General features: G+C 39.2%; 1 protein-coding gene across 13 annotated transcripts in view; it reads right to left on the reverse strand.

Annotated features, from left to right (window-relative positions):
* nrxn1a (neurexin 1a) overlaps positions 1–12,463 on the reverse strand; it is a 1,388,176-nt gene that overhangs the window by 683,463 nt on the left and 692,250 nt on the right. For all 13 annotated transcript variants that reach the window (XM_055639808.1, XM_055639806.1, XM_055639818.1 and 10 more), the window contains one exon: positions 10,970–11,353. In XM_055639808.1, the coding sequence (XP_055495783.1) occupies positions 10,970–11,353 (384 nt within the window). The remainder of the gene's footprint in view (positions 1–10,969; positions 11,354–12,463) is intronic.

Raw genomic sequence — 12,463 nt, forward strand, 5'->3', positions numbered from 1 at the left:
ATTCTGAAACTAAATAACATCTTTACACTTGTATGTATAGCTTTGTTTGTGAAGGGTGGCACAGCAGTAGAGTTGCTGCCTTACAGCGCCAGGGACCCGGGTTCGATCCTGACTACGAGTGCTATCTGCATAGAGCTTGTGCTTTTTCCACGTGAGCTGCATGGGTTTTCTCCGAGATTTTCGATTTCCTTCCGCACTCCAAAGATTTACAGATTTGTAGATCAATTGGCTTGGTATGAACGTAAAATTTCCCCCAGTTTTGGGATCCCCTGTTTGGGGGTCGCTGGTCGGTGCGGTCTCAGTGGCTGAAGGGCCTGTTTCCATGCTATATCTCTAAACTAAACTATGGATCTGAAATCAAAGGGAAATAAAGCACTAGGATCATGACTCAGACTCTTGCCCTAATCTCGGTCAGACTTATTTACATACTACTAGACAGTGTTTAAAAAAAAAGTACCACTCTGTCATGGCATTCACATGACAGGTTAGGGAAATAATTTAGAACATCAAATTTGGGAATTGTTCTTCAGCAAGTAAATGGCCATTCATATCAAATCTGAATCAGTGATCTTTGCCCACAAATGCTGGGATTAAGCCCACAGATGTTAAAAATATATATCCCTCTTACAAGGTCAATGTCTGGTGAAACTCCTGGACTACCTTGCAAATCCCTCATTAAGCTGCCCTTGCCCTCACCATTCCCTTCCATGCCACAAATGTCAGAAGAATGGGTTATGACCCAATGATGGGTGACACAACCATTATATGCCCTTGTCTCCAATCAGAAGGATGCAGCACTGGAATCCAATCAGTTCGATCATAACTATGTTTGCCCTTATTTTTTTAATCAACCCCTGCTATTTCACATCAAGCTGACATTTATTTCCCTGAAAAGCACCGATGTGTATAAGAAAATGAGACAGTGGAAATGTCATTCCTACTAAACAGATAAGTCATTTGGAGAATAATGGATACTTATCCATGATGTGTGTCTCATCACCCAATCACAACTTTGTCAAAGATGCACATTATCTTGAAGATGGAGAACCATTTGTCACACTTTCTCAGTCAACAAATTCATATCGTAATATTTCATCATTACTTTTTACATCTTGAATGCTCAAACATTCGTTTTACTATTAAGAATAACACATCAATAACCAAACATCAATACATAATAGACATTTTAATATTGAAATATCAACTTTTCATTACGACATAACCCTCCTAAAATCATCCAGGCTTCAAATCTCATTCTATAATTCAGAAATGAAAACGGCAAAACACATCTACTAAACAATAAATCACAATATTCCCGATTATGTACATGAGTGCAGGTAGGCATTGCTAGTAATATCTCAGTGGAAACACTAGGCAGACATTAATTATACTGTACCTATCGGTCTTAATTTGTATTCTTGCTGTACTTTCTTTCAATAATAATTCATAGGATTAATAATCTTACTAAAAATAAAATTAGGGCTCATACGCAGAATAGAATATAACCTTTAAATCATGGTAATAAAACTGACAATACTTTAGAAATCCCAGTTTACTCTCTTAGTGAGCTTTCTCTTTGATCCTTTTTAAAAAAATAATTGTGCCCAATGAGCACAATCTGCACATCTAATATTCAGAACAAATCACGATAGAAACTGTGGTATCAGTAGCAATAATCCCGACAATAAAAGCTCTTGCAAGTGGCTGCCATATTATTGCTTTGTCACAATATTTGATCATGTTTATTTTAACATCCCAAAGAAGATTTTAAAAACTCATGCATATTCAAAGTTTTTACTTGCATGGCAACAATTTCACAATTAAAAGTAACAAACTTGGCATGATAACATGTACTATTTTGAAGATAATAAATACAGGTGACCCTCCCTCAGATCCACATTGTTGTTTTTAAACTCAATTTGTAACCTTTCTTAGATAGAAGCAAAAAACTGGAGTAACTCGGCAGGTCAGGCAGCATCTCTGGAGAAAAGGAATATGTGACGTTTTGGGTCTTGTTGCCAGGAAACCAACTTGCAAAATTGAAATAAACAGGCTTAAAAAAAACTAGTCTAAGCTGCAAATGTTCATGTTTATGATGATGAAAAAAAAATGTTGGCACAAGGGAGTTGTGACTGTGGTAGAAATGTGTCTCCCATTGGTTTTGACATACAAGACAGCAGTCTAAGAATGTTGTACTTTTCTTCCAAAATTCAGTTCCATATATTTCAATGGAGATAAATTTCAGAAGCAGAGGATATTGCATGGATATTATTCAGTCACGTGCTAAAAGCAGGTAACCAGGGACAAATTTTACTGCATTGATTACCAGCTTATGAATAACATTGGCTAATTGGAAATGAAGTATCTGGTTGCTCTCTCAAATAATATGTATTATTTGATATGGCAATCATTTTCTGTGTGTACATCTCAACATGGTGCTAATCAGTTTTAATGGCCATAAACAAATATGCATTTATTTTAGTAAGAACTTCTGGATACAATCTTTACACTAGAATCAAAACAGCGACTTCCTAATTATAATTGGGCCCTTATTACAACCTATCCTGTGCTAGAATTTTTGAGCTTTAATCTTTACTGTGCTTGGATTTTCAGTGACAGCAATTGAATAGAGCCTAAATCTTTGAAGTGAAAGAACAGTCCTTTGCTGATTTCAACATGCTCAGCTGTATATCAAAAGAACATATTGCAATTATCTTAATAACATTTTCTCATAAAATAAAAACAATGTCTTCAAAAATACCTTGAAGCACATGACAAAAAATTACATACAAAATGTGGAAGCAGTAAAATAAACACAATCCTCTCTTTGTCCAAATGTCCCTGCCTATGTTCACCTATTACCTCCCTTGCATTGTTCTGCTTTCCTCGTTTCTAGCTCTTTTTCTACACCCCCCCCCCCCCCCCCCCCCCTCCCGCATCCCACTCCTCAATCAGCCTGAAGAAGGGGTTTGGCCCGAAACGTTGCATATTTCCTTTGCTCCATAGATGCTACCTCACACCGTTGAGTTTCACCAGCACTTTTGTCTACTGTCAGAACTCAGCAGGTCAGGCAGTATCTGTGGAGAGAAATAGACGGACGATATTTTGGGTTGGGACCTTTCTTCGAACCAATGGAGTAGAGGGGAGACAGCTGGTCAAAGAAGTGAAGGGAGAAGGTGGGGCAAAAACTAGAAACTGATAGGTGGATCTAATTGAGGAGGTATGGTTTGGGGGTTGGGGTCAGCAGGGGGAGAGATGGATGGAGATAGTAACCACAAGTGGAGGAGATGTAGAGGAGACAGAAGGGTGCAGGAGACTGATAAGGAAGAAAATTGAGGGTAGAACCAGTCTGAGGGATGGTGGGCAGTTGGGACAAGGAGGTGGGGTAAAATATGTGGAGTCTGGTGGAGGGAGGGATGGGAGATGAGTGAATGGATGAAGTGGAGGAGGGGAAAGGAACTGCTTGATGTGGATAAGGGAACCGGAAAGACAGAAAGGTGTGCATGGCAGTGAGGGGGAGAAAGCTGGGTAGATGAGAATAGGCGGTGGGCAGTTCATTATAAATAGATAATTTAATGTAAATGCTATTGGGTTGTCGGCTGCCCAAGCAGAATATAAACTGATGTTCTTCTCGTTTGCATGTACTTCACTCTCACAGTGAACACCCTTGACAGAAAGGTCAGAATGGTAATGGGAAGGAGAGTTAAAATTGCCAACAATCAGGAGCTCCAGCTATTTCTCGCAACGTGGTCATCTAGTCTACATGTGGTCACACCAATGTAGAGGGGGCCAACATCAAGAGCAGCAAATGCAATGAACAAGATTGGAGGAGGTGCATGTGAACGTCTGTCTCACCTGGAATGTATGTGGGGTTCCTGAATGAGGATGAGAAAGGAGGTTTGGTTTAGTGTAGAGTTAAAGTGTGGGAAGAGGCCCTTCGGCCCACCGAGTCCGTGCTGACAAACAATCACCCTATGTAGGAGGAGTAGAGACAGATGTTTCATCTCCTGTGGTTGCAAGAGACAATACCTGAGATGAAGGAGCATTTGGGTGGGGAGTGATCAGTGCAGCAGTGCAGCTGGGAGCCATGGGCTCGGCGAAAAAACAGAATAGGGGTCGATATGGGAAGATATAACCAGTGGTGGGATTGCTTTGAAGCTGAAATTTGATACTGAAATTATTTACTGGTCAGAAGCATGGACATTTCCACAGCCCAATGCTATCCAACTGAATTAATAGCACTCAAAGCAATTTCATCCAATGAATATACAGAGGAAACCAGGTGCTTCTGAATAGTTGAGGTCGGTTACAATATAATGGGGCCTGGGTGGAGAGTTGTTTAAGGGCTAAGGACTTCAATGGTTAAATATCAGTGGTGGTGCAGTTGAGTGACAAGAGTGATTTTAGGGTGGTACAGTGGCACAGCAGTAAAGTCGTTGCCTTACAGGGCCAGGAACCCGGGCTCGATCTTGACTATGGGTGCTGTCTGCATGGAGTTTGTATGTTCTCCCCATGACCTGCGTGGGTTATCTCCAGGAGTTCCCGTTTCTTACTACACTCTAAAGAAGCAAAAATTTGTAGGTTAATTGGCTAGGTAAAATTGTCAATTGTTCCTGGTGTGTCAGACAGTGTCAATGCACAGGGATCGATGGTCTGCACTGACTCAGTGGGCCGAAGTGCCTTCATCTCCATGTTTCTGTATCTCCAAGTTAAACAAAACTAAAAGTTACCAAGAATGTTGGTCATGATCATATTTAGGGATTTGGGAAAGGAGGGTGGTGGTTGCAATCTGGAATGTTAAGAGAGGGCTTTCTCAAGGTGCAGGTTTAAACTTAAAATTGACTTTGACAGAGTTGGCATGGGAACTGGTCAGGCAAGTGTCCTTTAATTTATGGCAGAGTAAACCTCAGATATTGTGAAGGCCTGTTTCTGCAGGTGGGTCATGTACCATCTGTAGGCCACTCAAGCCTGCATGAATAGTTCTAGAAGTAGCTCCCAGGTTTACGAGGCAATCTGTTGGTTACCGCAGACAGGTTCGGACAACTTTGTGCATCAGGGATACATCAAACTAGGAAAGGAAAGTCATAGATTTCGAAAGAATTTGTCAAGTGTCCGATTACTCTGAAAATAATTTCCCAATAGAACTTTATTATTTATTATATATATATATATTGCATTTCATGAAACAATTTGTGCTATCATTTCTAAAGTTGTATGTATTTAAAACTATTCCATCCTGATTATCTTCAGCTCTATTCATCAAAACACGACAGACATTATTGGGATATATAATTTTTAGGTATTCTAATCTAATGACAATGGAATAGGATGCATAATATGTGCTGTTGAAATTTCAGTTAACTGCCATTTGAACTGGACTTTGGCATTTGCAATTCCTACAATGTGCCACAGGGTGGTACAGAATGCACATTCAACTCAGCGTTTTTGTAATCCTTCTGACAGCTTGTGTGTGATCCATGCCAGATTCGTTCTGTACTTGATTGAACAATCTGTGTGCATCAAAACAATTGGCACAAAGCCACAACGTGACTATTTAAAAAAACGTGAGCATTTCTGCCTGCAAACATTTTCTCGTTGAAATTGAGTTGTTTTTTTTAAATGAGAAATGTCTAATTCAATTATATCTTCAGATGTCTCCGAAAGAGAAACAAAGCCAAACAAAAATACACAGAGAGTGGTGAATCAGTAGTGAATCTGTGGAATTCTCTGCCACATAAGGTAGTTGAGGCCAGTTCATTGGCTATATTTAAGAGGGAGTTAGATGTGGCCCTTGTGGCTAAAGGGAGCAGGCGGTATGGAGAGAAGGCAGGGATGGGATACTTTGAGCCATGATCAGCCATGATCATATCGAATGGCGGTGCAGGCTCGAAGTGCCGAATGGCCTACTCCTGCACCTATTTCCTATGTTTCTATGTTAGTAACTCTTGGCCTCAAATACATACAGTATCATGTGACTGAAATGGTCATCTACAAATGATTTCAAACAATAACCGTATTAGTCCATATCGGTACATATACAGAAAATAGAAGATGGAATAGATTTCAACTCTGATTTGAACACAAAAATTATGCAGCAATGTTGAAATGGATTTAATGTATTTAAACCTGCATAAAAATTTGTAGAGATATGCAGATGAACTGCATATCTGCATATGAACCCGTGATCATCAAATAATTGAAAAAATTACTACTTAAGATATTTATAGGAACTGATCTGAGAATATCTCTGAGCAATATATTTTGTGGCCAGTATTGAAGTGATGTAACTATTCACAAAGTGGGATATTTTTTCAAAATATTACATGAAGTGCTTGTCCCACTTACGCAATTTTTGTAGCCGGCACCCCTCCCCTTCCTTCATTTTTGTCCTGGTACGCCTCAGCAGGGACGTGTGTGCCATGTGCCGTGTCCTGAAATGTGTAAACAAATATTTTCAACAATGGCTGATTTGTTTCACATGTAATATTTTCATTCTCAGTCCCCATCATATCAGTATTTATCACTATGATTCCTCCCTTCCTTCTTCCCATTTTGTCCTGGTACGCCTGAAGACTGGATGCAGCCAGTGCTGGGACAGTTGCAGCACAGTGGCCGAAAATTTTCAAAATACATGTTGAAAATCCAGCGGCGACCAGAAAAAGGTACGACTCTTTGGGCGACTATTCACGACCATACAGGCTTCACCCCAAGACATTGCGTAGGCTGTTTCCTGTGTGGTCGTAGGTTGTCGTAGGTGTGGTCATAGGTGGGCATTCTAATGGGTCGTCGGTTGTTGGTAGCTTGCCATACCTTGACATCGACTAGGTGGTAGGTTGTTGTAGCTTGTCGTAGACATTGTCGTAGGGGGGTCCAGTCGTCGGGTTTTTTCGGAGACCTGCTATGACTATGACAGTCGCCGGGGTGGAAGATTGCAATCTTCATGTGGTCCGCCCTGTTTCGACTAATGAAATCAACTCGACGTGCACAAACGGAAGATCAAATAGAACAAGTTGTCCAACAACGTTAGCACGCCACACGAAAGAAGAAGAAGAAGAAGAAGATGACAGTCGCCTAAAAAATTGCATAAGTGGACCAGACTCTTCAGACATTTAACTTTTAAATCTCAATTCCAATTCTCACATTGCAAAAATGAATATCTGACTTGAAAATTAACCTGGGAAATACATGCAAAAAGTTATTGATGATCAAACAGTGACATTGCTTCTTGATATTCTGTTCATTTTCTGCCCACATTTAAAAACATAGAAGCTTTCCAATAGGCCTAAGCAGTTCACTTATACTCCAGTTTACCCCCTTACCCTAATTTTCCATTCAACTCTTCTACTGTTTGTTTCATTGCAACTATGGACAATTACAGGGAAAGAATTGATAGAAAGCGTGTATCAGGCAGTTGACTAAAAGTTTGATCAAAGATCAAAGTTTCGTCATGAAACAACATTATACAATGAATCATTGTTGTAGTGAAACAAACAGTAGACGAGCTAATGTCTGAACATTTGTCAAAGGTGGAAGAAGACATAAAAGCTTACAAGAAGGAGAAGGCCAATCGAACAAGCGGGGGACATTTTAACTTCAAGGCAATGGTCCACTGGAAGCCCATCAGAGATAAATGATTGTAAATAATTTAGACAAGGCCTGAATGGCAGGATTTTGAAAGAATTCAAGTTTATGAGAGTAGTGGTTTATGAGAGTGGTGGTACAGGGGAGTCTGGAGACAACAAAACCACGATTAAAAATTTATTGACAGAAAAATGATGGAAGTGCATTTCGGGATGCGATGGAACAAATAGGAAATCAGACATTCAACCCAGTAAAAAAAAACCTGCTGATGTTAAAGAAAACTGGAATACATAGCAAAGGAGGGAGATTCCGATGTTTCCTAGCGTTTAATGTAGGAAGTTTCCCCTCATCCAGGACAAGCATTCTAAAAACACATGCAATGCAGTGGTCAAGATTGGTGGTAGTTTAGTAGATCTAGATGCTATAAGTGTTCAAAAGAACCTGATGTTGTGGTTGTAGATGACACATAAGGGAGCATTCTGATGAGAAACAATATGGGACTAATGCCAAATCATGTAAAAACACCAGAGGTAATGGTGCAGGAACGTTGTGTGTGTCAATTGTTCAGAATAGAAACAGATGACAGCAGTTCCACACAATGCATTAGTAGGAATTTCATATCATTAATGAATTGACGCCTGACTTACTTTGAAGTTTGCACTTAAGTACATTGCTTTTTATGTTTTAGTGATTATAATCCTTTCTCTAGATACATTCCCACAGTGTGATAGATACATGAGTCTGCAGCAAAGACCAAAGATCCTATATCAAGCAAGATAGTGTACTCGACGAAAAAGACGTGGTGTGGTCATGGGCAGATTCATGGGTAATCTTCGGCCCCATTTCCGTAACCGGCTTCCGTTTCCACACTCCTATCTTTGCTTTGGCCATGGCATCCACATCTACTACTGTTGCATACTGCTCTGCTGTAAATTGCTTCAAGATCTTTGGAAGCGACGGCACTGAGGCGGCGGTATCGGCGGCAAGGCTGCGAGGCTGCGGCCCAGCACCGCTCTTCATCCCGGCCCCAACCCTACCCGGTCCCCGCTAGGGCACACCGCCGATCAGCAACCCGCTCCTGCCTCCCACCCATGTTATGTTGCCCCTTGTCTGTGCTTTGAGTCTGAAATAAAGTTTATCATTACGCATAAAAATTAGGGGGAATATATATGTGTGTGTGTGTGTGTGTGTGTGTGTGTGTGTGTGTGTGTGTGTGTGTGTGTGTGTGTGTGTGTGTGTGTGTGTGTGTGTGTGTGTGTGTGTGATATGATTATATACATCTATATCACATTCATATACATGTGTATGTGTGTTCTTTCCTACACAATCTAATCAGTTGTAAGGTCGCTGAATAAAATCATCCTTAAGTTATACATCATTTGTTACTCTTGCTCAAAACAAATTTTAATTTGTTAAATACTTCATTGAGATAACCCAACCATTACAGGCAGATCTCATCCACTCTCTGGCTATTGGGAAGACCAAACCCATTTTATTGGTGATAAACAATTCCATAGACACAAAAATACATTAAGGAATATTCCAAGTGGCTGGAATCTCCATATTGCTATTATTTTACCAAATACCGCAGTTGTGAACAGTGTGATCAAATGAATTAAAGAGTGCAAGTTTAATACAAGCATCAACTCAAACACAGCACATGAGCCATTTAAAAAGATATTTCAAAAATTTAAAAAAAAGAAAATTATAAAAAAAAATTTAAAAAGAAAATTAACAGAATTATAATTTATTGACATATTCATCATTAACAAAAAATAGCAGAATTATGAATTAACAGAATTATGAATAATGGGTCTAACACTATGTCTAACACTATATCACACACACACACACAAACACACACACACACACAGTTCCTCCACAACGCTGATAACACTGCGAGAGGGTTTTACAAAGTCGGGTCGGGTCCAGTTTACTGAAATGGCCGACAAAAAGGCTGACGTTGCGCTCCGTAGCGTACTGCACGTCAGCCCATTGGTTTTAGCAGGAGTGCACTATCTTGCTTGCTATAGCATCTTTGGCAAAGACTGTTTAACCTCAAGCATGTTGGCACTCTGCTTTCTGTGCTTCAAAAAATCCTGATAGAAATTTCATTTTAACAGTACTGATTTGTTTACCGAGAAACTCAAATGAATAAAATAAATGAAAATTACAACAAATCGCTCCACAGCTAAACTCTACAAATGCTTGCTCCACTTAAATTTCATAAATTATTTTACAGATTGTTGCAGAATGCATAATTTAAAATACGAGGCACTCTCCAAGAGCTGGTGAATAAATTATGTGGTTATTTTTAGCGTTACAATTTTTATCGCTGGGGAATAACAAAATGGCAAATATGGGATATCTAAAATAAAATAAATTAGAAATGTCAGTGATCCTCAGAAGGTCAAGCAGTATTTGTAGAGAATTGTTACCAATTCAAGTTAATTCCTTTTCATCTGTTTCATCTGAAATGTTAACTTTTTCTCTCCACGACCTGCTGAACATTTCCAGTATTTTCTATATTATTTTACTATGGCTAGTTGCTGTATGTAGGCTGCAAGGTTCACCATTCAAACTGGGGCAAAAAATGATTGCTTTCAACTATTACAGTAACAATAACAATAATTATTGTTGGTAGTGATGCATTTCAGTTGGTGAGACTTAGACAAATCACGAAAAATCTGAAAATTTAACACATATTAGTCTTCACGAGTAATTAAATGACGTATTAGTTGTTTCAGTACAAACTATTGCATATTTTATAGTAATCTCATTTCATCAGCAAATGATGACTGACCATTTTCCTTAAAACATTTAATGTTATTTTACACTATTTTTATTTCCCACTGGGATAGATTTACTGCCCATTGTCAACTACGCCTTGAAGTGATTCAGATACCTAATCCATATTCAGAATTATTCTTATGATTGTAACGATGCAAACCAATTACATAATGTTACTAATTTCTTTTTATTCCTTCCCTCCAGGTTTTTCCAAGTTTTCTCTTTTATATTGTTCACTTTCACATCGTATTAACTAACCAGTATTGAAAGAAAGAGCTGAGTATCAATGTGAATGGCATTATGTCTATCCAATGACTGACCAACAAGAGGTATTTCGACACAACCAACATTATTTCTCCAGTGAAAAGTACCACTTGCAGTTTGACACAAAATCACCCACCAATTATCTGGCCACTCTCTGAAATTTAAATGAACGTATGATTTAATACAGAGCAAACATAAAAGTTTTTAAAAGGTAGACACAATTTATTATATCGAATTATATTATATATACTTACATCATAAATGTTATGAAGTTCAGAAAAACAATAAAATATTGCGCACAAAATGTAATACTGTGATTAGAAATACAGCTTACCTCTCTCACAGGACCTGCCCAGAAATCCAGTTCCCGAACAGTCACAAATATATCGGTTCCAGCCTTCTCTACAAATACCATTATTTCGACATGGGTCACTAAGGCACTGCTTTGGAACCTCCTTGGCACATGAAGGTTTCACTCCAGCCACATTTTGGACTTCAGCCATCCTTCGTACGTCTTTACTTTGTCCGTCAATGAACAAGTCTCTAATACATCCAACATAGCCATAGTTAAGAAGAGCCGTCCACACTTCTGTTGGAAAAATGAGGGCTGCTTTGTTCTCAGGAAGTCCACCCAGATATAGATCATCATCCAGGTCCAGAATCTCACTCTCCCCATGTGCCATGTATGGTGAACGTTTGCTGTTTATGGATATCGTTCCTGAAAAGAAAAGATAACATTGTCAAAAAATATGTTTTTATAACTGCTTATTTATGAAAATAGATATCATAATTTCAGATTCAGAACATCTATTTGTCATGTACCCCAAGAGGCAATGAAATTCCCTGCTGATACGAAGTTCACATCGTAAACAGTATACAACCAGCAATGATAGAGGTGACAGGAAATACAACGATGTGTGCAAAACAGCAGAAAGGTGTAAGAAATCTTGTGCATTCCAAAATAGTGGAAAAAAAAACTAAGGTTGTGTATAGCTAAATGAGGTAGATTTAAGAATAGGTATACTTGGCAGAACCTCCAAGAAGGGGGTGTGAAAGAGGTGATTGGTTCAGGAGTCTGTTGGTAGAAGGGAAGAAGCTATCCTTAAGTCTAGACATTCAGGATTTCAAGCTCTTGTATCATCTCCCAGTTGATAGAAAGGTGAAAAGGGGATGGCCAGGGTAGTAGGCATTCTTGAAGCATCTTCTAGCCTTCCTGATGTGGTGCACTGTGAAGATGGATTAGATTGGAGGAAGTAACAAGCCTATGATGGACTGGGCTATGTTCACCACTCTCTGCACGTTAAGACCAATCCCCTCCAAATACTTTCTATTTTGCACCTGTAGAAGTTTGAGGCAATCCTTTAGGATGTGCTAAATCATGCCAGAAACCCAATAAAGTAAATAGGCCTTTTTTTTTTTTTTTTAAAGTAAACACCATGACACAAGGTCTCAATCTTAGTATTGAGGGTCGAGGTGGAGGAAATGGCATCACCAATTCTACCTGACTGATGTCTGCGTTCAGTAAGTTCAGGAGCCAGTTGCAGATGAAAGCCTCAAGGCCAAGGCCCAGAAGTTTAGGGATGAGCTGCAGGTGAGAATTTGTTATTATGATGTTGAAAGCTGAGCTGTTGTCAATGAGTAGCATCCTCACATGGGTGTTCTTGTTGTAAAGGTAAGTCTGGGCCGAATATAATGCAAACAAGATTGTGTCCTCTATAGATCTATTTTTCATGTACACAAATTGCAATGGATCTAAATCGTCCAGAAGATGAACACAGATGTGAACTACAGGTGCACAACCTTTTATCCGAAAGCCTTGGGACCAGAC

The sequence above is a fragment of the Leucoraja erinacea genome, chromosome 8 (genome assembly GCF_028641065.1).
Source record: "Leucoraja erinacea ecotype New England chromosome 8, Leri_hhj_1, whole genome shotgun sequence".
In the NCBI taxonomy this organism is placed as follows: Eukaryota; Metazoa; Chordata; class Chondrichthyes; order Rajiformes; family Rajidae; genus Leucoraja; species Leucoraja erinaceus.